We start from the raw sequence: 24,721 nt of genomic DNA, 5'->3' as shown, positions 1-24,721 counted from the left end.
TAAATTAGGATATCATCCCCACCATCTGTATGTGTGGCGGTCCTCCACTGTGCACTTTTCAAGGAGCATTCTTCCACGTACTACAAAGCTATGGAATTGTGCGGTGTTTCCGGGACGATACGACATGGGTACCTTCAAAAAAAGCGCGTACACCTTACTTAAAGGCCAGAAACACTCCTGTGATTCCTCTGGTCTTGTAAGAGAATGTGGGTGGCGGTGATCGCTTAACACCAGGTGACCCGTACGCTCGTTTGTCATCCTTTCTCCATAAAAAAAAAATATAACACTTGTGGCTTTGGATGTAACTACACAATCACCACTTTGTCATACATAATTGCTATGAATGGTGTTTAACATCTCAAACCACTAGATTTATGACCTTCCATCTTGTTTTCCAACGACTAGAATTTAATTTCAGTTGAAGTTTGTTCAGTTGTAAAAATATTTAATATTTATAAAATATTCCAGAGATCAACCAACAGAGAGGCAAGTAAGGATACAGTTGAAAGACCACATTGATCGATGTAAGAAGCGTAAGCAAGACAATTCTGTACGTGAGGACTACAAGTACTCAGGTTCTGAAGGTGAAGAGGAAGATAATGCAATCGCTGGTGAACCTTCCTCTATTGTACACAATGCACCGCACCAGGGAGGTGATACCCTGCGCAGAAACTTCCAACAGATTCAGGAGGGCAGGTCAGTACAAAATAATGGACATTCTATAAGCCTTTTTAAGTATTCATCTTGATCATTTTCAATTATCTAGTTGTAGTTATTGAAGGCACCCAATTTTTATTGTGTTGATTGATTTAATGTATGCATTTATTTATTTATTTATTTTATTTATTTATTATTACAAGGAAACATAACAAACACATCACAAGAACTGAACAATATAGGAAAGATGGTATGTTAAAATATAAAATGTAATTAATATAATAATATAAATGCATTAGTTAATGGTATAATATTAAGGAGCTAGTGTGTAAAATGTGGCTGACTTTTTGTTTGATCAGAGGTGGCTAAGTAATACAATGGTCATCAATGTTTGTTTAAGCACAGCTGAAAAACAAGTATTTATAATATGTTATGTTTTTAAAAACAAATTTTTATGAACGATGCGGGATTAGAGTTGAACAAAGCAAACAGAATTTTATAACGAGGCGATACTCGAACGGTTAGCTCAGTTGGTTAGAGCACCGGCACGGAACGCCGGAGGTCGTGGGTTCGAATCCCGCATCGTTCATAAAATTTTGTTTTTCAAATTTTATTTAAATATTTATAATTTTATAAAAATATATGAGCTACAATTCACTTCATTACTTTGAATATCAATCTGTGTGAAATATATCTATTAGTTCTACAAATTAAACAAATGATTTAAGCCTTCTTTAGTGTTAATACCGCCAATATAATAATAACATATTGGCGGAATTAACACTGAAGGAGACTTAAATCATTTGTATAATTATGGATTTCCGCAAAGTAACGCCTAATTCAATAAATTTTCTACAAATTAAAATAATTCATTTCAGAGCTGCAGAGGCGCAACAACCTCAACCGCCTCCGAAACGCAACAGCAAACGTGAGGAACGTGAAGAGATTCCAGGTAGTTTATTTCATAATTTACTTTTCAACACACTCACTCGTAAAGTGAGCTTTATCACATGGTTATAAGGGCCATAAACCGAACTATAACACACTAGTGCATAATAGAATTATCCCTACAAAGTTAAATTTGCAAATTTATATACAATACTAGATGCCCCGACAGACGTTGTTCTGTAGATAGTGAAAAAACAACTGTTTTATATTTCAAAACATCAAAAAATATTTCGTAAATATGCTCCCTGTTGTTATAATGAAATTGTTTCACAGCGGAACTGTCAAACCGTGCGTCACTAAATTCTCTCATAGAAAATATGTCCATACAAAACAAATATTGAAAATAAAAATATTTATGGGGCCAAATCGAAATAAAAACTACCCTATCTCTCAAGTTGGACCAAACTGCACTCCATGAAGTAATCACCATTAAAATCCGTTCATTAGCTTAGGAGTCCATTGAGGACAAACATTGTGACACGAGATTTATATATATTAAGATTTTGTTATAATATATATGCTACTTATCACTAAAATTATAATTTTTATGTAGGCTTTACATGGCTATATGGTAATCAATAATCTTATATTTGGTGCATTTAATTGCATTTAAAAAACTTGCGCGCCTTTTCCTTTAATTGTCATATTTTCCTTGTATTGTATTTGTTGATTTATGCAATACATTTTTTTTTATGGAATAGGAGGACAAACGAGCGTACCTGGTGTTAAGTGATCACCGCCGCCCACATTCTCTTGCAACACCAGAGGAATCACAAGAGCATTGCCGGTCTTTAAGGAAGATGTAAGCGCTTTTTTTGAAGATACCCATGTCGTATCGTCCCGGAAACACCGCACAAGGAAGCTCATTCCACAGATTTGTAGTCCGTGGAAGAAAGCTCCTTGAAAACCGCACTGTGGAGGACCGCCACACATCCAGATGGTGGGGATGATATCCTAATGTTTGTTTTCGTCTTACTCGTTCTCCAAAAATGTGTTGAATAAGTGCGTATGAAACTCGTGAGCAACTTATTCACTAGACATTCGGCCGATTTACGCCCTCGCCTACGCCTCGATTTGCAACCCACAGCCTTGTGTATAGTGAGCAACTTACCTCTCTTGTATTATTATATAGTACTAGCTGACCCGACAGGCGTTGTTCTGTAGATATAGAAAAAAATACTGTTTTATTGAAATTTGCCAATAATATTTCAAAACATCAAGAATTATTTCGTAACATAATTATTATGCTCCCTGTTGTTATAATGAAATTGTTTCACAGCAGAACTGTCAAACCGTGCGTCAATAAATTCTCTCGCAGAAAATATGTACATACAACACAAATAATGGAAATAAAAATAATTATGGGTCCCAAATCGAAATAAAAACTATCCTATCTCTCAAGTTGGATTAAACTGCACTCCATGAAGTAATCACCATTTAAATCTGTTCATAAGTTTAGGAATCCATCGCGGACAAACAACGTGTCACGTAATTTATATATATTAAGATTACACTTGAGATTTTTATGATTATTTTTTTAGACACCACTCCTTGGCCCATGCTGACTACTTCGTCTATCACACTGTAGATATAATAATAGGAAATATCTGAATGATATCCCAGAAACCACCCTGATGCAAGTTCAACAAAATATAGAAATATTGTTACAGTTAAAATTTATTAGGAGGTTTGTTACAAGAGTGTGTGTGGCAGTGATCACTAACCTTTTTACTTCTATGCTACTATTTGATAAAAAAAAAATACAAACAGTTTATTCAACTGTTTGAAACCCTACCGGAGTTGTGGAATGTCATAAATGCAGACTACAAAAACGAATGTAAAAGAAATGAATCGATCGTCTTTTGTCTATATACTAATACGAAACGTGTCTACTCGAATCTATTGAGGGTGTAGTATGACCAGTTGATTAAATATTTTTTTTTATGACAATAAGGGTCGAGACGAGCAGGACGTTCATCTGATGGTACTTGATGTGGCCTGCCCATTAGAATGTTGGTTTGAATTTTTCAAATATCTATTTATAATGACATCTGTTGGTTATACTGTTATTTTACATGAGGTGTGTGATTCCTGACCACTATTCTTGTAACTGTAATAATTTTGACTGTCTGATTATTTTGTTATTAATTTATTTTAATCGTTACACTCATAGAGCCTGGACCACCGGCGAGGCCATCCATACCACAAAGACTGATTGTAGTACCGGATCCACAAGCACAACAGCCTAACAGATATAGGTAAAGCATTCCTTGATTATTTAAGAACGCCAGTATTTCTTTATAAGTAATTTAGTATTATTATTTTAGGTTATGTAAAATTATTTTTTTTTATGGAAAAGGAGGACAAACGAGCGTACGGGTCACCTGTTGTTAAATGATCACCGCCGCCCACAATCTCTTTGCCGTTGCCGGCCGTTAAGGAAGGTGTACGCGCTTTTTTTGAAGGTACCCATGTCGTATCGTCCCGGAAACACCGCACAAAGAAGTTCATTCCACAGCTTTGTAGTACGTGAAAAAAAGCTCCTTGAAATCCGCACTGTGGAAGACCGCCACAGATCCAGATGGTGGGGATGATATCCTAACTTGTGGCGTGTCGTGCGAAGGTGGAATTCGGCGGCAGGAATCAGGTTAAACAGCTCTTCGGAACACTCCCCGTGATAAATGCGGTAGAAGACACACAATGAAGCGACATCTCTTCGCAACGCCAAGTGATCCAGCCAACTAACTTGGCAACTAAAGCTCACTTGTAAGTAAAAGATTGATCGATTCGAGTCAGGCATCATCCATAAATTTTGGTATAAATTTGATTTGTGTATATATTTTATCCCAGAAGTTAGGGGATTTCACTTGACTTTTTATTAAATCAGTGAATGCTTAAAATGACTGCGGAAACTCTCACAACATGCAAGTTTTAATAATTATCAAAATTTAACAAACACTTCATTGGTAATTATTTGATCATTTGACAATGAATTCCTTAATTTTTCCGTATGGCCGTCATTGCTATTGCATATAAATCTGTCGATATCCGGAGTGTTACGAATGTAAGTTGTAATGTTTATGTATGTATTGAAAAGGTGCATTGGCATCAACATTTCTATATATTATTCCTTTAGATTTCTATGGGATCTTTGTGAGCTTGTATGTTAGAATTTTACTGTAGATTGTTCTGTATCTAGTTAATAGTTTTCTGGATGGTACAACCTGCCTTTTTCAGTTTTATCCAAATGTTCCTAGTTTTCTTGAGTGCTAAATCCGCCTATATTTGTCTTTGAACAATTCGACACGTGTTTCGCCTCGGCACTAGACATCCTCAGGAAATGTTGACTCGCCAAACTCTGGCACGAGACATCGAAACTCAAAACACTTGGATAATTATGGATTTCGGCTACCTACCTAATAATGTCTACTTCAATAAATTATTTCAGTTTTATTTTGTGAATCACCCCAGTACTTACTCTTTCTTAAAATAAAAAAAAATATCAGTGGTACGTAAAAGTGGCGCTAATCACCATCAAGTGATCTCTGTGCACGACCTTACACAACTGACAATAGACTCAACCAACTCAATACCTTTACATTACACCCTGATTTGAATATTATTATTATAATATCTACATTATTCATTTCTGTTTTAATAAATTTAATTTATATTGCTCTCTAGGCCTCTACCACCAACACCAAAATCATCGGGTTCATCAAACAGCTCTGAGAGATCAAACAATGGCACCCCACCATCCAGTGGGCCCCAGCCCCCCCAAAGGGGATCCCATCACATGTTTAAGCCAATGGTATGTTTCAAACTATATAATATATTATTCTTAAAGGCTTGTCAATCAATAGAAAATATTTGATAATACTTAGGTGACCTATTGCTTCACAAAAGTGTTTTATTTTTTAGTGAAGTCCAGTATTAGTGAGGATTAGTCATCTATGATTCCTCACTAAATGTCATTCAAATTCGGTATTTAACAGCATTTTCGAATATGGATCTCAAATTTTATACTCAGTTTACATGGTTCAGTTGCGAAGTATATTAAAACTGTATTTTTATATGAACACCATCTATAAAAAAATGTGCTAAATAGTTATTGTGCTAGTGTGTGTGTTGTGCAAGTGCTACTCATAGTCGGTTTGTAACACCAATAAATTTACTTTCCGCTTGTCTTGTATGATAATGGCGCAACGTGGTTAAAATACGAACATATACTACATCTTTCGTCTAGTTATTAAAGTGAGATAAATGTATTCAGCCAAAGCACTTCCAAAACTAGGTTGAATCATATTTTATGGAAGTTAAAAATTCTTTAAGGAATACGCACAGCCCTTTATATTAACCTTTGAAATTCAGGTTTTTTCTTTTGTTATTGAAGGGAGGACAAACGAGCGTACGGGTCACCTGGTGTTAAGTGATCACCGCCGCCCACATTCACGTTTCAACTCCAGAGGAAGTATTGCCAGCCTTTTAAAAAAGTGTACGCGCTTTTTTTTAAAAGATGCACATGTCGTATCGTCCTAGAAACACCGCACAAGGAAACTCATTCCACAGATTGGTTGTACGTGGAAGAAAATTCATTTATAACCACACTGGTTATCTAATTATTTAAAAAAATAGTCAGTTTCAGCATAAGCTGATGTTGTAACAGTTAACTGTTCGACCTTCGTGTAGGTGGTTCGTAACAAATCCCAAAAAATGCCTTTAGTTACATTTAATACCTACAAGTTCCCAAGGAACTTTCACATCAATCATATGACGTGGATACCTTCAAAGTCGCAACACCATATAAACAAGTTGAAAGGTCTGAGTACAAAACATAATACTGCCTTTTCCTCTCCGCGATATTTGTATGTGGCTGATAAATCATAAATTATATTCTTTGATTAAGGCTACTGTTACACATTTAAATAAAACACTTTTTAAAGGATTAAAACGTGTGTGTTTTTGGGTAACTTTACGCAAAAACTAATGTAAAAACAGGTAGAATTACACCCGTTTTAATCCATTGAAAAGTGTTTTATTTAAATGATTAAGCATATGAATATTTGTGTTAGAAAAATCAATGAAACTTACCAGATTTGGCTATTATAACTAAATAATAAATAAAGCCTATCCCACATGAGTCGACCTATACAAGAGTACCTACCTACAGTAGATTGTCTAACTGTTGTCGATTTGTTTTTCATTGCTTACTTTTTTGTTTTCATGTCACGCTGTTTTTCTTTGCACGTCTGATTTAACTTCGATTGCAGCTTCCACCAAGAAGACCAGAGGTGTGTTTGATTTATTATTTTGCTATGATGATGCTTTTTATATTAATTGAGAAAATAGATTATAGTGTTAATTTGTTTTTTGTCTAGGATTTGGACAAGTTGGCTGCTCAACTGAATGAGTTGAGTGTTGTGTCTGGCAACGACCCACCAAATCGACCTCCAAGGGCACCCACTAATGGACAAGGTAATATTGCAATCAATAAAATTAACTTCTCATTCATTATAATAATAATATCGACACACTTTTACACAAATCATCTTGCCTCAAACTAGGCATAGTCTGTAGTATGGGTACAAGCAGTGATATATTTAATACAATATACTTACTTAAACATACATAAATACATATAAACATCCATGCCTCAGAAACAAACATCCATATTCATCATATAAATGATTGCACCTATGGGGATTCGAACCCGGGAATAATAATATTACCGCAGTTTGGTTTCATTGTAATGGAGCTGACATGTACATACATATAAAAGCCCCTAAATAAATAAAAAAAAAAAACTGAATGAGTTGAGTGGTGTGTCTGGCAACAACCCACCAAATCGACCCCCAAGGGCACCTACTAATGAACAAGGTAATATTGCTGTCAGCAAAATTAACTTCTCATTCATTATACTTCATCTTGGCATCATCATCCCCAAACAAGGCATAGCCTGTACTATAGGTACAAGACAATGATATATTTAATACAATGTATTTACTTAAACATACATATAAATATCCCTGACTCTGAAGCAGACATCCATATTCATCATATAAATATTTGCACCTACCGGGATTGGTACCCGAGACCTCTAGCTCAGTAGGCAGGGTCACTAACCACTGGGCTATATCAGTAATCAGTTCATTATAATTATTTTGATCATTAGAAATGTATAATTTGTTTATTAAAACGTATTAGTTATTATGGTAATGTTATTGTCATCCCAGGACCACCCGTAGAGAGGAATCAACCAGAGCCGACGTTTGATGATTCCGATAGTGATTCGGACGCTGATGAAGGCGGCGGAAGGGTGCGGAATGACGGCACTCTCCTGGCCAGCGATCCACCCAAACCACTGTATGTTACACTAATTGTAATTCAAATATTTTTATTCAAAAATCATTATTATTTATTGAATGTCAAAAACTAACAACCCATTAAAAAAAGGGCGGTCTCAGACCTGAGAAGAGCGGGCGCAAGAAACTCAGCGGCCTTTTTTTTATTATATAAAAATATGGATTACAATGTGATATCGTACAATAAACATTTATAATTAAAGAGCCTGAGGGGTGTTAGTTTATTCCCAGTCTGTGGTGTCATTGAGAAAATATTTCGTAACACATTTGTTTTTTACATTTCCTGGGATCATATTGTAGAAGAATACATGGCCCAATAAAAGACTTACTAACTCGACTTAATCGAGTAGTAGGCATAACAAGCTTATGTTTGTTCCTCGTGTTAACATTATGAATGTCACAGTTTCTAGCAAAATTCCTCAATGTACTTATGAATGTATAAAACATTATCAAGAATATATTCAGAAGCAACAGTCAAAATATTTATTTCTTAAAATTTTTCTCTTAATGATTCTTTAGGACCTAGGTTATAAATAGCGCCAATAGCCCTCTTCTGCAGCACAAAGATGGTATTAATACCGGCCGCACTGCCCCTGATGTTCAGTATACATACTTACCGCTAGTTCACCAGTGGGAGGCGCTTTTGGACAGAATGCCGGCTAGATTATGGGTACCACAATTGCGCCTATTTCTGCCGTGAAGCAGTAATGTGTAAACATTACTGTGTTTCGATCTGAAGGGCGCCGTAGCTATTGAAATTACTGGGCAAATGAGACTTAACATTTTATGTCTCAAGGTGACGAGCGCAATTGTAGTGCCGCTCGGAGTTTTTGGGTTTTTCAAGAAACCTGAGAGGCACTGCATTGTAATGGGCATGGCGTATCAGTTACCATCAGCTGAACGTCCATTATATCACATGCTATCTTTGACTGTCAAAATGAAAAAGAATGTGGCGGTATTATATTTAATGAAACATTAACTTCTAAGTTGCTTTCGGCAACTAGCGATAAATCAAAAGTATGATTTCGATATAAGCTCTTTTTAATCACTGATTTTTATCATTAAATTCAAATATTAATAATAGGTTGGGGGAAAAAGTCTTCACCAATGGTGAATATACTTGTAATAAAATCTCTTTAGCTGTACTATTTGTATCTGGCTGGTTTTGATGACATTTAAAAAAAGAAATAAATTAGTAAAATATTGTTCATTATAATTTATCTAGCCTGTGACAATTTGCTACTTTACTTGTATAATGTGAAACAGCCGCTTAAAACAATTCTAAATGTAAATTACAACCAAAGACATTTAACGAGAAGAGACCAACAAAAATCGTATTAGTTATTAAGTTGGTAACAATTTTTCTTAAAAATTATGTTAGTAAGGTTAGTTATTTCCACAATAAGTTGCACCTAGCTAGAGGGGCATGCAAACCTATCCAATGCCTCAGCAGTTGGGAGTCCCACCTGCATGCCAACGCGCTTAGGACAGTGTTGGGGCTAGCCTGGAGCCTGTTCATTAATGATGCGCATCTTTTTCTAATGATCGCGTAAAAATCATCAACGCGCGTCTCCGCAAACATGCCGGATGCACTACAAAACCTAGGCAGCCCCATCACTACCCTAAACGCGTCATTATATTGCACTCGCAGCGCGTTGTATGCCATCTGCGTATAGCCGGTCTAAAGGCTGCACGTGTAAAATGATTGGCAATAAGCCTTAAACAGAGTTATTTTGACTTGCTACCAAATCATGAGTGTTGCAGCTTCTGGGCATATACACAACTCAATTATCATATACAGTTCTATCATACCGCTTTTGGCTGGAAGCGATGCGACAAAGGCCTCCACAAAGATCTCCACCTCGATCGGTCCTGTGTTGCTCTGATCCAACTTCAATCTTGACCAGATCATTAGTCCAGCTTTTAGGGGCCTACCAACACTGCGTCTTCCAGTACGTGGTCGTCATTTAAGTACAACACTCCCAACGGCCATCTGTCCTTCAAGCTATGTGCCCAGCCCACTGCCACTTCAGTTTTGCATCTGACCTATGTGGGTGACTTTGGTTCTCCTACGGATCTCCTCGCTTCTTGCACTCCGAGCGACCTTGAGCGTTCTCATAAGACCCACAGTTAGCGACTACATCTGCTTTCCCTGGTTAAAAACCTTCATCCTTATACAGTGTCTTGTATGGGATGAGAAGATTTTATGGGGCTTCTCTATAGAACGGCTCACGCAGACTTTTTAGTAATAGTTTTTATTGCCGGTCTATTCTCCTTAAATATCTTTGAATGCAACTTTAAGCGCTTATATCATTTTATAAATTTATTTTCAAGTAAGGTAATAATAAAATTGTTATATTACTGCAATATTTAATTTTTGATACACTTATAAATCACTCACCGTGTCCACTCCCCTGTTTTTATTATTTTGCATTTCATTTTGTTTTCATCCCCATCAATTTGGTTGGTCCCGTTGTTTTTCGTTCGCTTGTTAGTCCCGAGTTCTGCTACAGGCCGGGACTATGCGCCGTGTCGGAGGACGGTGTTCCGGCCCCGCCCACTCGTCCACTCCCGCCGACTCCAGACGACGATGACCCGCACGCTGATAGGACGCTCGTCAAACGGGTGAGTCACTTACTACTAAATAATAATGAAATTTATTGTTAAAATATACAAAATCAACTTTTTTTTTTCACAAATTATCTTTATAACGATATATTTAATACAATATACTTACTTAAACAAACATGAATACAAATAAACATCCATGACTCGGAAACAAACATTCATATTCATCATATAAATGATTGTACCTACCGGGATTCTAACCCGGGACCTCTAGCTCAGTAGGCAGGGTCACTAACCAGTGGGCTATAGGGGTTTCGAATTATAAACATACTTATAACGTATAGCAAACATACATTAAGACAAAGGGGAGTAGGCTTTGCCTATGCTGTTTGAAATATTTATTTCATAGTTTTTCAGCCATCCCTATCTCCCTAAGGTGTTAGGTGATGGATACATAGTAAAGAGGTGGCAAACTAATAACTATTACAATGTAGATAAATAATTTTAAACTTTTTTTAAATGTATCAACCTCTGTATTAGTGAGCGTGAGTATGTGTGTTGTATAAATATATGAGTGTGTGTGACAGTTGAACAAAGCATACAAGATTTTATGACGATACGTCACCCGAACGGTTAGCTCAGTTGGGAGAGCACTGGCACGGAACGCCAGAAGTCGTGAGTTTGAGTCCCGCATCGTTCTTTAAATTTTGTTTTCAAATCTCATTTGAATAAAAAGCGAGTTGCAAATGTTACCTGTGCGCGATAAATTAATACTCTTGTGATATGCGACCCTCCGCCCGATACCGGTTTCCTCTCAGAAGTCCGTGTCGTACTTTCACCTGTACATGCACGCGTACTGCGTCATCAAGCTCAGTGGTGGCTATTCACGTCATTTTAAAATTAATGACGTTAAGTTCCGATCCTATCCACATTTTGCTCCAGATACGTATTCTCCTATCATTTCCCTAGAACGTAAACTGAATTGGAGCCGTGTGTCAGCGACAAGCCCGCACGAAGCTATCAAATCTAATATATTTTTACAATTTCTATGCTGTATTAGATAAGTTTTAAGTTGTCATCTCAGACAAACGTCAAAATTTTGCACAAACACATCTCCAAACAACTGAAGTTCGATCTTGTTACCAGTGGGAGGCTCCTTTGCACAGGATGCCGGCTAGATTATGGGTACCACAACGGCGCCTATTTCTGCCGTGAAGCAGTAATGTGTAAGCATTACTGTGTTTCGGTCTGAAGGGCGCCGTAGCTAGTGAAATTACTGGGCAAATGAGACTTAACATCTTGTCTCAAGGTGACGAGCGCAGTTGTAGTGCCGCTCAGAATTTTTGGGGGTTTCAAGAATCCTGAGCGGCACTGCATTGTAATGGGAAGGGCGTATCAATTACCATCAGCTGAACGTCCTGCTCGTCTTGTCCCTTATTTTCATAAAGAAAAAAAAATAGAATACGCATCATACGATTTCCCTAAATCGGAACGTAACTTCATCACAATCGGAACTGAACCGTCAATTTGTGTTACAAAAGAATACGTAATTTAACTTTTTGACACAAGGTCGCTTCGATCCTATTCTCGTTTTTTTTTTTACGAGAATAGCTCTACAGGTCGTAACATATCGCGCACGGGTAGAAGATAAGTAGCGGTAACTTGGCACCCAAGGGAGGGATACATCACAACCGCCTGTAACAAAACACGATGTTGAAGTAATTAAATTGTAATTTTTTATTATTTTAATTATTTATTTTATCGTGATTTCTGTGATAAAAAAATAAAACTTTTACATAGCAGAGATGTATCCACGATTTATTTTAAAAACCTTAAAGCGGATGTAATCTAGCTTTTCACACAGATGCAATGGTCATGCACTGGAAATACATATATCACGCTTTTTTCCGGAGGTTTCGTCAAATCGGCTGAGTCCAAAGATATCGTTATTACAATTTTATTTCGCTTATCCACCCTTGAGTCGCATTATAAAGTTAAATCAAATTTGATCATAGCAGCACTGGTATTGTCAATACAACTATTTACCAGTCGATAAGCTGTTTCCTATGTATTATATGAAATACAATCTACAAACATTTATAGTTATTCGAGTTATAAGTAATCCGTTTTTGGTTTTGTCCGCGCTTAATTGTGACCTTGTGCAAGTGTACTTTATCTGCAAATTTTTTTTTTTTTGCAATAAGTTATAACGTTGTTATTTCGTGCGAGAGAGTATACACTTGAAACTGCTAAATCCCCGAACCGGAACGACTTAGGGACCTTCAAGTTAGTAGCATACTCCCATTTCAAAGGCTGGCAACGCAAATCTTGTGATGTTAGAGTCCCTTGAACGTTTGCCACCTCTAATATAAAAAGTCATAATTTTAAAATATAAAAATTCAATTTTTAAAAATTATTGCATCGTTAATGGTCTTTTAAAGTCACGACGCAAAACATGGACGTTACAAGTTTTACGTAATATGCATCTGTGTTCTTAGCTACAATAGACGTTGGGCTTTAATGGGTATTTATTTTGACGTTATTTTATATTAAAACTTATTAATATCTCGTTCGACTGTTAGTGTACACTTGCACAATGGAGCTTCAATAGAAGTTCAAATAAACGTGAAAAATAAATTATTTACAATTAAAGTTGTTCGCGATATAGAGGAGGAGTGGTATATTTTTGTTAGTGGCGTCTAGTGCGATAATGCACGAATTAAGTGAACGCTCTACGGAACAATGACAGATTAGAGTATAGAACACGCTCACTGCTTAGCTCCAAAAGCATGCGATCCAAGTAGCTTTTGCAAAGAACTTGAGAACAGTGCAAAACTGCCTCTGTAATGCGTGTCAATACAGTTTGGCCATTTTTCTAAATACCCATAGTACCAGCATTAGCTCAAATTAAATCTAAGCAAGTAAGTAATCGGTGTGTGAATAAACAGGAGAAATCAAATTCACGTTTCATTATTTGAGCTTCTATCCTCTTTGTAATTCTGTGTGTGACATAATTATTACATTAATTGATTCATTCACTTTATCATTTTGTTCCTTTATTCTCCATAGAAATAATGATCTTATCAACCTACCTCTCATTTGTGTTGTTATCGTGTGCATAGCATTTTAATGTAACTGTGGTCATTTCACTACTACTTTTCTGTGTTGAAAATTATATGGTGGGGTTAATGTTTGATATGATTTAACAAAATTTCACGCCAAAATAAGATAGTAGTGAGCTGTAATTTATTTATATTTAATCTTATTTTTATACTAAACATGTTTCGGACACATCAGAGGGAGAATACCGAAAACGATAAAAGACAATCGGACGTCGACGAAGCGGTGCTGTTAAAAGACTGGGACTTTGCCAGATTTTTTCCAAACAAAAATTCTGCTGCCAAAGAAGAGAAAAAGGATGCTACCAAAGAGAATGGCCAAAAGAAGGCGCAACTCCAACGTCAATCCAGAGTTGATATGGACGATGCGTGGGTCAAGTACAAAGTGATCGCTACACCGCCCTCCCGACATAAACAGCTCTTTCAAAAAACAGAAAAGTCTACCCAAGAGAAACTATCCGACATACTTAAATACAAACGCGAACAGGATTCAGAACAAAGTTCGCCAAACAGATTCTTTAGAGGGTTCAGAAGAGAGAATACCGATTTTTTCCCTCTATCTAGTACTCGACATTCTGCAATTTACATTCCCAAACACGAAACACCCGCAGTCGGTGTAAATAAGCAACTTCGTTCTAGTGGAATTTTCAATCATTCCCGAAAACACAACAGTAAACCCCAGACCGCGGGAGAGCCTATTTTAACTGATTTCATCAAAATGAATGATAGTTTAAAATTTTCCCAAAAAGATAAGAGGTCAGACAAAAGTAATTCCACGAATAATCCAATTGATGCGCTGAAAACTGTCGCAGAATTGATAAGGCAGGACAGTGAAAACAATTGTACAAGTCGACAGAGTAGCGTTAACAGTGACTCTCCTACAAGTATTTGCTTTACCACTAGCGCATCGTTTGAGAGGTCGGGGACTCTGGATCTAACTGCCAACACGCAAGAAAATAAAGCGAATCTATATAACGCGTCTGACAATAGCAATTTAATGAGACCCAGGAGGGAAAAGACCGAATCCGATATAGTATTTCGCAGGAATATAAATCGGCACACGGATGTTCTGTCGAGTTGTGGGCAGGAAGCGGTAAACGCACAGGACAAGGTAATTGCTCACTGCTCGGGATAATTTGATTAATATTTTGTATTTACGTTTGGTATGAGGGCTATATTAATTTTTTAACAATGGAATAATTTACTAACATTAGTAAAGTGTTATGCTATCTTCTGCTATGTTTTAACTTTGTAGCTACGGGACTGGTTAAGGTACATGTGGGGAATGCTCTCTCATAGGACAGTTAACTTTCATATTTTATTATTCAAATGCAGTATATTACATTTATTTACAGTACAGTAATTGCTCATATGTCTTATATTTTGGCGTGATATGTAAAGTATATTTTTAATGTTTCATAGCACCCGTATGCTAATGTAGACCAGGCCACCAACTAGTGGTGCCCCGATTTGTGATGTACTTAGACATTTTCTCTGTAAATATTAGTCGAGTAGCTCATTAACCTAACCACTGTTTAACTAACCCAGCACTCATTTAACTAATATTTTGTACCAACTGTGCGCAAATACCGACTTCCTGCCGAGACATTCGATTTACCATGTTGTGATGAAATTGAGATGTTTGTGCCATTAAACACGACACTTAACAAATACTTGGGAATGATCGCATAATCAAATCTCATAGAAGCTGGAAACAATATTAAAACCATCCGATTTGTGAATGTGTGTTCACCTGCATGAGTTTGCTAGTTTGTTTGTGATTGTTTCGCTATTTTGCTACTGATGCAACGATTGTACTATTAAAATATTAATGCACTTTGTAACTAAATTTAATATAACAGAACCTGTTTAAATATTGTTATTCGAGTCATTAAATTACTTAATTAAATAATGAATTAGTTTTCATAAATGCTCTAAACATATACATTTTGTGTTACCAATTCAAATTTGTTAGTTTTAAATAGGACATAATATTTTATAGCACCTGTTAATATTTAATGAGTATTTTGCAGGTATTGCTAATGTTTGGCCGTTTGCTCATATTACAATGTGATAATATATAATAGGGTCGGGCGAGTGGTGCGAATGAAGGCAGCGGTTCGCGCACCAGCTCAGTGCTCCCCGACCTTCTGAGTCAAGCAGGTCAGCCTACGACACCCCCGCGCCACGACAAGTCTACCAGCGAAGAGGTAAGCGCGCCCGATTTGCTATCCCGATGTGTTTTGCTTTTGAATTTATTATCATATGCGCCAAGCAACAATTTGGAGACAATAATATATGTATTTAAGTAATTTGCCAGTATACTCATTTCATGCGAACAATGCTTATTGTGGATCAAATATACGTAAACTCATTCTACCATTACGGGGCTTCCAACAATTCAACTCATATAACATTTTGTTGTGTGTTAACTTTAAACGTGTCCGGGGCCCTAGTTATGTAAGGTTTGCGGCGCAATGCTTTTAGAATATAATTATTAATGTGATAATGGTTGTCAATCATGCAAACACGCCCCGGAGACGAGGTCCGCGACCCGTGTGCAGCCCCCTTCGACACTCCGTAAGTATCAACAGTATCGACACGAGACATGCCTCATAAAGCATCTAGAATGTTGTATACTCTCATCTCTTCTCAGTTCTGTATATGCATACCTAGATACGCTTACATGTATACACTGTCAACTTTCATGAGTTAGCTTTTCCGCTCACAAAGCGAATGTAATTTCGACAATAACACTATTCATGCATAATGATTTACAGTGCTCCCAAATTAATAATGCGCATACAGATCTTCGCCAATTTTCGGCAACGGTCGTATTTCCCGACCGTCGGGAGACGATATCTATATAGAGTGGTAAAATGCATTACTTTTGCATAATTTTGTAGAATTATATTACAACTAGCTGCCCCGACAGACGTTGTTCTGTAGATAATAAAAAAAATACTGTTTGATAGGAATTTGCCAATAATATTTCAAAACATCAAGAATTATTTCGTAAAAAATGCTCCCTCTTGCTATAATAAAATTGTCTCATAGCGGAACTGTCAAACCGTTCGTCACTAAATTCCCTCATAGAAAATATGTCCATACAAAACAAATATTGGAATTAAAAATACTTATGGGTCTCAAAACGAAATAAAAACTATCCTATCTCTCAAGTTGGACCAAACTGCACTCCATGAAGTAATCCCCATTAAAATCCGTTCAATGGTTTAGGAGTCCATTGAGGACAAACATCGTGACACGAGATTTATATATTATTAAGATATTTACGATAGATATTTATTATTATAAGAGATTTATATATTATAAGATAGATTATTAAGATAATAATAACAAGAGGGGTGTGTAATAGGAGCTCTATATAATTCCACATAGACTGAACACGTGCAGTCGGCACCAATACTTAAAGACGACTGACTGACCGGCTGATTTGTTTTCGTATTGTGAACACATGATTTGACTCCTATTTCTTTCGCACAAGGTGCAAAATGCAAGTGCATTGTTTAGGGCTCTTACGATTGAATGATTCGGGTGTTTCCGGGAATACGCCCATTAGCGAAGATCTGTATGCGCATTATTAATTTGGGAGCACTGTATATTTGTATGCGATCCATACGGATATGGGTTATTGACCGAAATTATCTTGGCTTCTTCATTAGAGTATATACATATATAGATATAGTATGTATTATCGGGAAGGTTTAGCAGCAGCTTGACCGCTATATTATGTAGGTTTTGTCATAGTTAATTGCTATGTAACACGATACCAGTACTGTAATGCAGATCTTTGTATAATATTGGGAATTGATTTATACCCTAGAATTATTTATTCTGGCCATGAGTCTTGTTGAAGTAATCTTAAATAAAACATTCACATTTTAATAATAAATATTGTAGTGGACCCTTTTTGTCGTTCATAAAAGCCTTTATTTTGTCTGTCGTGGAATCTGTATTTCAAACACTGTTTTCATGTTAAAGTTAGCCTGTTTTCACATTTCTGAAGAGCTTCATATCGACCAATAGGAGATACTGAGAGCTGAGAGGTCTTGTTGATTGATTCGTGAGAGTCCTAGAGAAATATTTTAATTTCTGGTGATATTTTCATTGTTTCATTATAATACAACATTATGCTTCTGTCTTCAAAATCAGTCTCTGCAACAATTGTTTTCTTTAATATCCTATTCTTATTGTAATTTAGTATTATTTAAAAAAAAAACAAATTGTAGGATTTTTTTATAAAAAACATACGGGGTTTTTAACATAATTACGTGTTCCATTGAATATATGAGTACACAAAGAAGATTTTTAAGTTGCAACAAAATTTGTGGCCAGACTAGTATATATAATAAAATAAAACTTTTTTAAATATAGTTCATCAACCCAATTGGCGACCAGAATTACCGCAACCAAATCTCTACAGTTTTTTTATCCAGCATAGATCTCAGAAAGGCTTTGAATGAACCACAAATTCCAAACTTCCTACCAACCAACCAACCTGAGCATAATATAGTTAGCCTTTTGCATTGTGCACCTTTTAAATGATATAAAATGGATACATTTGGTACTAAATTAGTATTTGTATTACCTTAAACAGAAATCATGATCTTTAAACATCATAAATTGAAAACAGTGTAATACATACAAAGACATATGCCGTACAAGGAACTTAATCGTTGCACTCTCATTACTACAATAATTCATGTTTCGTGACACAACCTAAATAAACAAACCATTGCCTGCTTATAAATCTGTTAATTACATGCATATTTTAATAATTGTGAGACATACCTGGAGTTGTACTTAACATTGTGATGTAAATCAAGCAAATAATTTTCCAATCATGATTGTTATGGTGACTAATATAAGGGAGAAGGACTAACATTATATTATATTTTAACTAGAATTTAACGGGAAAGTACCGAATATAAATTAATAATTAAACAAATATGGGACAAAGAGATGGTAACAGTCAATTATTATATCATGACGGTCGATTATTACCCAAAGAAGATTGTCTTCAGCTCATTACTTGTCTTCCCTACTCGATTATTTGACGAAAAGCAATATACAGCACTAGTTTACAAAATAAGGGGGATATGTAGAGTAGTAAGAGATCGTTCAAATCTTAATATGGTACGCCTTAAGCATTTTGGTTTGTATTAAATAATACAAAAGATATTTCTCAGAGTTGATTCTTTTACAATTTTGTTCATGTTAGTTGATGTAAATTACTACTGTCACCGATATGGGAACCAATCGTGCTCTAGAAGAAATGAAACGGCGCAAGAAACTGCCCTTTAAAAAACATACCATATGTATATTAACTAATGATTAGAGTCTTAAAATATGTGTGCAGGTTTAAGGTTCTAGAAGGCTGTTAGTCATTTTTGTTTTAGCCAACAAAAGCCATCAGCTAATTTGTGTCTTTCCTCTTCACAGTACAGGCAAGCAATAGCGGGCGGTGGCCATGCGCCCCACCACCACCCCCACCCGTCGTCCGCCCAGTCCACCCCGTCCAAGTCGTTCATCGCGGGCGCCGCCTCCCCCCACCCCCTGCAGCACTCCCCCTCCAACTCGTCGGTGGGGTCGCAGCAACAGTTCCTCCCTCTGCAACAGAAGCAGCGCTCGTTCCTGACCTTCGGGTTCGGCGCGGGCTCCACGGGCAGCACGGGTGGCACCGGCGGCTCGGGCAACGCGTCCCGCCGCGAGAGTCACGTGAACGTGAACGTCACGCCCACGGGCCACGATCTCTCCTCCGACACGCCCGAGATACGCAAGTACAAGAAGCGTTTCAACTCGGAGATCCTGTGCGCGGCTCTCTGGGGTAGGTACCCGCTTACATACATTGAAACTCTAATAATATATTGGTACACTTTTTACACAAATTATCTTGCCCCAAATGAGGCATATAGCCTGTGTTATGGGTTGCAAGACAACGATATATTTAATACAATATACTTACTTAAACATACATAAATTCATATAAACATCAATGACTCGGAAACAAACATCCATATTCATCATATAAATGCTTGCACCTAACGGGATTCGAACTCGAACCCTATATACAAGGTGTCCCAAAGTTATGGGACATGAAGGGAAAGTACCTTAAATATCGAAGATAGGTAATTTTACTGAAAGAAGACTTTATGTTATTTTTAAAAGTTACTATTTCTGCATTCAAAGATTTTCTAAAAATTACTTGCCTAGTCTGGAAATCGAACCGACTGAAATGTAAAAAAAAACAGCCCTACTTTTATGATGCCAATCGAAAGAATGGCCAAAAACTAATAACTCTTCGATATTTAAGGTACTTTCCCTCACTCGTCTCCCTCATTGGCGGCCGGATTTCAGCAGCTGTTTGCAAAGCGCGTTTAACATTATATGATACATCGTGGCACTGTTAATGTGTAGTTAGTAGTTATTTATCTTAGAGTTTTAACTATATATTATACTCGAAATATGTTATTTTATACCATTAGTGTTCTCTATGATTTTGTTGATGTTTTAAGATTGAATTCAATACATTTTACAGGAGTCAACTTACTAATAGGCACAGAGAATGGACTGATGCTTCTCGATCGCTCCGGTCAAGGCAAAGTGTATCAGTTGATATCTAGACGCCGCTTCCAGCAGATGGAAGTGTTAGAAGGACAGAATATTCTGGTGACTGTGTCCGGAAAGAAGAACCGAGTGCGAGTGTACTATCTAAGTTGGCTGAAATCCAAAATTTTACGCACCGACGGACTCAGTGATGTAAGTGTTAAAACGCTTCAATATTTTTAGGCTTATTATATATGTAGGTATATGCCCAGTTGGGTTTGATCCCCACTAGCGACATCACTATCATGCCTGTCATTATTCTCAATTTATTGGTAAATAAATTCCGACGTGGCATTTCACAAATGTGACAAATAAAATCATGGTCAATAGAGTCTAAATGATTTAATGAGTCATCAAAAAATGCTTTTGTAATATACCTACTATATCTTTCTTCTACGTGGGCGTGACTTTTTATTACGAACACTGTCATTATTTCAGTTTAGTCAAAGAATATGTAATAGTACAAGTACAGAAGTCTCGCTCCGCAAAATCAATGAAAGAAATAGGCACTCTAGCGGCCATACAATAAATAAGGTGTAATTCAGATCGCACAGTGCTATTAACCTACATTTTTATTCACTTACACTTTGCATCTCTTTCTATCGCGTGACTCTTACCTCTTCTGACGACATTAGGGTTGTCTTCTATACGTAAAACTGTACCTACCTAATTTAGGGTCAACTTATAAAAATAGCTCAGTTTTTTCTATAATATGAATGGAAATTTAATTGTAATTTTAAATCGACATTCTTTCGTTGTCATCGTATAATAACTCCGTCTGGCTTCCTCTTCCCACAATAGCCTAAAACTACCTCACGGTATATTAATATATTATATTACATAATTGATTCCAATCGTATTTTAAATAACATTAAACTTAACTGTCGAAAACATTATACACGTTCTATAGATACATTCTTTATCCCTGTTCGTAGAACTAATTATACTAGCAATTGTTTTATTGTAAGAGCATGCAACACTCACAATAATAATTATAGTCACTTAAACATTTTTCATAGCAGCTATCGAACTTTTACTAAAATAATTAAAGAATATCTTAAACATCCTTTAAATATGTCCAACCGATAAATTTGATAAATTTTGTTTCATTTGTATTTTTGTGTGCTTTTTTTATGTTTAATTGTATATCAAATCGTTATGTTTTGTATTATATTCACTCCTATTTTGTTTAAGTGGAAACTTTATTGGCTTGTGTAATATAAATTATGTGTTACAATGTGTATACAACTTAAGCTGTTTGTTTTCCAATAAATAAATAAATAATATGTCATACTGACAGCTCGCCATTTCATCGCTATTGTCGTATCGCTTACATTTATAGCAAGTCTTTATGAAAATAAGGGACGAGACGAGCAGGACGTTCAGCAGACGGTAATGATAAGCCCTACCTACTACGATTCAGTGCCGCTCAGGATTCTTGAAAAACCCAATAACTCTGAGCGGCACTACAATTGCGCTCGTCACCTTGAGACATAAGATGTTAAGCCTCATTTGCCCAGTAATTTCACTAGCTACGGCGCCCTTCAGACCGAAACACAGTAATGCTTACACATTACTGCTTCACGGCAGAAATAGGCGCCGTTGTGGTACCCATAATCTAGCCGGCTTCCTGTGCAAAGAAGCCTCCCACAGGAACACTACTGTGTGTACTACATGCAAGGTGCAGCGTCTCTGTAATGCACCTGGTCACTGGTTATCTTTTCTGTTGCAGCAAGTGGAACGAAGGAACGGTTGGATCAATGTTGGTGAACTCCAAGGTGCCGTGCACTTCCGAATCGTCAAGTACGAGCGAATCAAGTTTCTCGTGATTGCTTTAAAGGACTCCATTGAGATTTATGCTTGGGCGCCAAAGCCGTATCACAAATTTATGGCCTTCAAAAGCTTTGGCGATTTACAACACAGGTATTCGGTGTTTTTTTAGCATTTGACATGAAATTTGAATACCTATAGAGACGACGCCTTGTAGATGTAGATGTATAGCCTAGACAGGGGCGTGCATTTATTTTCTAGCAAAGTACGCACTGTAGATCTAACTAGTTGATGTTGAGCTTTGGAATATGCAATCGGGAATATCCACTCATAAAATTTTATCGAAGTCTCTCCGTTAGTTTGGCCAGTTACGACGCGCTGCAGACAGAAAAAATTCTGAATGGTATAAAACATTCAGCCAAGCCAGTATAACAACTATGTTGGTAAATGGCGAATTTATTGTAATACAGAGGTTAGCATTATTTGTACTCTTGAGCAGTCGGAGAGTAATGTTAGAACTCTATCATGTCAAATATAAGAACTCCATTGATCTGTTCAAAAAAAATGCAATTCATATCTGTTTAAGCACATTTTAATTTCATTATACGAAATACTCAATACATTTTATTTTATTATTAATATTTGGGATTTTAAAATTATTCATTTAACGTCAAAATGTACAACCGATTCGAAATACATAGTAAATACAATTTGTTATGTTATAAAGTGATAACCCTCACTTCTGGGATTATATTATTACACAAATAAAACGGAAAACAAAATTTTATGAGCGATGCGGGACTCGGACCCGCGACCTTTCGCGGTCCGTGCTAGCGCTGTTTCCGACTGAGACAACCGTTCGAGTGACGTATCGTTGATAAAATCTTGTATGCTTTGAACAAAGCGCCCGTTTTTTCAGGTCTGAGGCATAACATATATTGTGAACACAAATAAAACTGAAGACAAAATTTTATGAACGATGCGGGACTCGAACCCGTTCCGTGCGAGATCCAAGAGAGAATCCTGTAGATGAAGCCACAAACAACTAGAGAGTTGGACAAAGCGTACAAGATTTATAACGATACGTCACTCGAACGGTTAGCTCAGTTGGCAGAACTCTGGCACGGAACGCCGGAGGTTGTGGGTTCGAGTCCCGCATCGTTCATAAAATTTTGTTTTCAAAATTTATTTGTGTATCAATCCTAGAAGTGAGGGTTATCACTTTAAAAACATAACAAATTGTTTAGATTTACAAGAGCGACATCTCAAGTCAATTTCCTAATATGCATATATTGGGGTTGAGCAGGTTATCACCTGTAAAGTAGATCCTGCAGTCACAACCTGAGTGTTGGACAAAGCATACAAGATTTTATAACTATACGTGACTCGAACGGTTAGCTTAGGCAGAGCACTGGCACGGAACGCCAGAAGTCGTGGGTTCGAGTCCCGCATCGTTCATAAAATTTAGTTTTAAAATTTTATTTGTGTATTAATCCTAAAAAATGATGAAAGTGAAATTGTAAGATGCGCGCGCATCACTGTAACACAAAAGTAACAGGTAACGTTTTTTTTCGGTTTCTTCGTCCATTATTAGAATAGGCGAAGGGTTCAAGCCCGTACAGCCGTATTCGTTATTTAATAGTTAATTGTCAAAGCCATCGTTGCAAGATTTTTACAAAATTGTTCTTTCTACAAACGTAGAATAGCATGAGGCATAAATAAATTTAAGGATTTTTGCTTTGTTAGGCCAAAGAAGTATAACCTTTAAGTACACTCACACTTTTTTATACAAGTATACGGGTCACGTGATGGTATGTGATCACCGTGGCGTGGTATCTATTGGGCCACGGATATAATTATTACAAACTGTAGTTTAAAAAGGTTATTCATTCAAAGGCTGGCGTCATTTATAATGGATATTACAAACATTCAAATTTGTCTGTGAAATGAATCTGTGACATACATAATATTATATGATTCTAAAGAAAATTATATCTTTAAAAAAATATAGTAAATAGTTTTAGGCCGTTCGTGCATTTTATTCTATTTGAATAATTAATTTTCATACTAAAATATAATTATTTTTAGGCCATTATTAGTGGATTTGACGATAGAAGAAGGTACAAGACTGAAAGTAATTTATGGATCCGCCGACGGGTTCCATGCTGTTGATCTCGACACTGCCAGTGTTTATGACATTTATATTCCGAAACATGTAAGTAAGATACATAAAACTCAATTTATTTTAGCGAGCCAATTCTCTCACACTGTCTTTCTCTGACTAATTTACTGACTGACTTGTTCGGCTGAAGGTGAACGCGCAGGGACGAGGATGACACTTGGAAGTTTTTAGGGCTAGTCTCTTGTAGAAAATATACTAAAAAATAAGCCGGAATCTTTAAAATTACAATCTGTGCCACGTCAGCATGAATAAGTGCGAGAAAATTATCGAGCAATGATTTTTTATGACTTTCGATGTGATTTAAGTCAACAAGATAGCGCTCAGACTAGGAATGGCCTTTAACGATGACGCCCCATCTCGTGCCACTGTTTGCAACTGGTTATATGAGTTTAACTACTCGCACTAATCTCACCGATGATCTATGTGAGGGACATCCTTCTATGTCGACGACGAAGAGTACCTATCAGCAATTTCGGAAAAGCTTACAC

At 36.6% G+C, this 24,721-nt stretch overlaps 1 protein-coding gene across 1 annotated transcript in view; it reads left to right on the top strand.

Annotated features, from left to right (window-relative positions):
• The window catches only part of LOC126971289 (traf2 and NCK-interacting protein kinase), a 28,016-nt gene extending 5,033 nt beyond the window's left edge, over positions 1-22,983 (top strand). The window contains exons 7-17 of the mRNA XM_050817513.1: positions 469-696; positions 1,536-1,609; positions 3,779-3,863; positions 5,290-5,416; positions 6,876-6,896; positions 6,984-7,080; positions 7,839-7,968; positions 10,481-10,592; positions 15,742-15,864; positions 19,118-19,287; positions 22,971-22,983. Coding sequence (XP_050673470.1) covers positions 469-696; positions 1,536-1,609; positions 3,779-3,863; positions 5,290-5,416; positions 6,876-6,896; positions 6,984-7,080; positions 7,839-7,968; positions 10,481-10,592; positions 15,742-15,864; positions 19,118-19,287; positions 22,971-22,983 — 1,180 coding nt within the window. The remainder of the gene's footprint in view (positions 1-468; positions 697-1,535; positions 1,610-3,778; positions 3,864-5,289; positions 5,417-6,875; positions 6,897-6,983; positions 7,081-7,838; positions 7,969-10,480; positions 10,593-15,741; positions 15,865-19,117; positions 19,288-22,970) is intronic.
• Positions 22,984-24,721: the final 1,738 nt, after the last annotated feature.

Source organism: Leptidea sinapis, chromosome 23 (genome assembly GCF_905404315.1).
Source record: "Leptidea sinapis chromosome 23, ilLepSina1.1, whole genome shotgun sequence".
Classification (NCBI taxonomy): Eukaryota; Metazoa; Arthropoda; class Insecta; order Lepidoptera; family Pieridae; genus Leptidea; species Leptidea sinapis.
The sequence above is the reverse complement of the archived record's forward strand: the minus strand, read 5'-3'. Positions and strand labels throughout refer to the sequence as shown.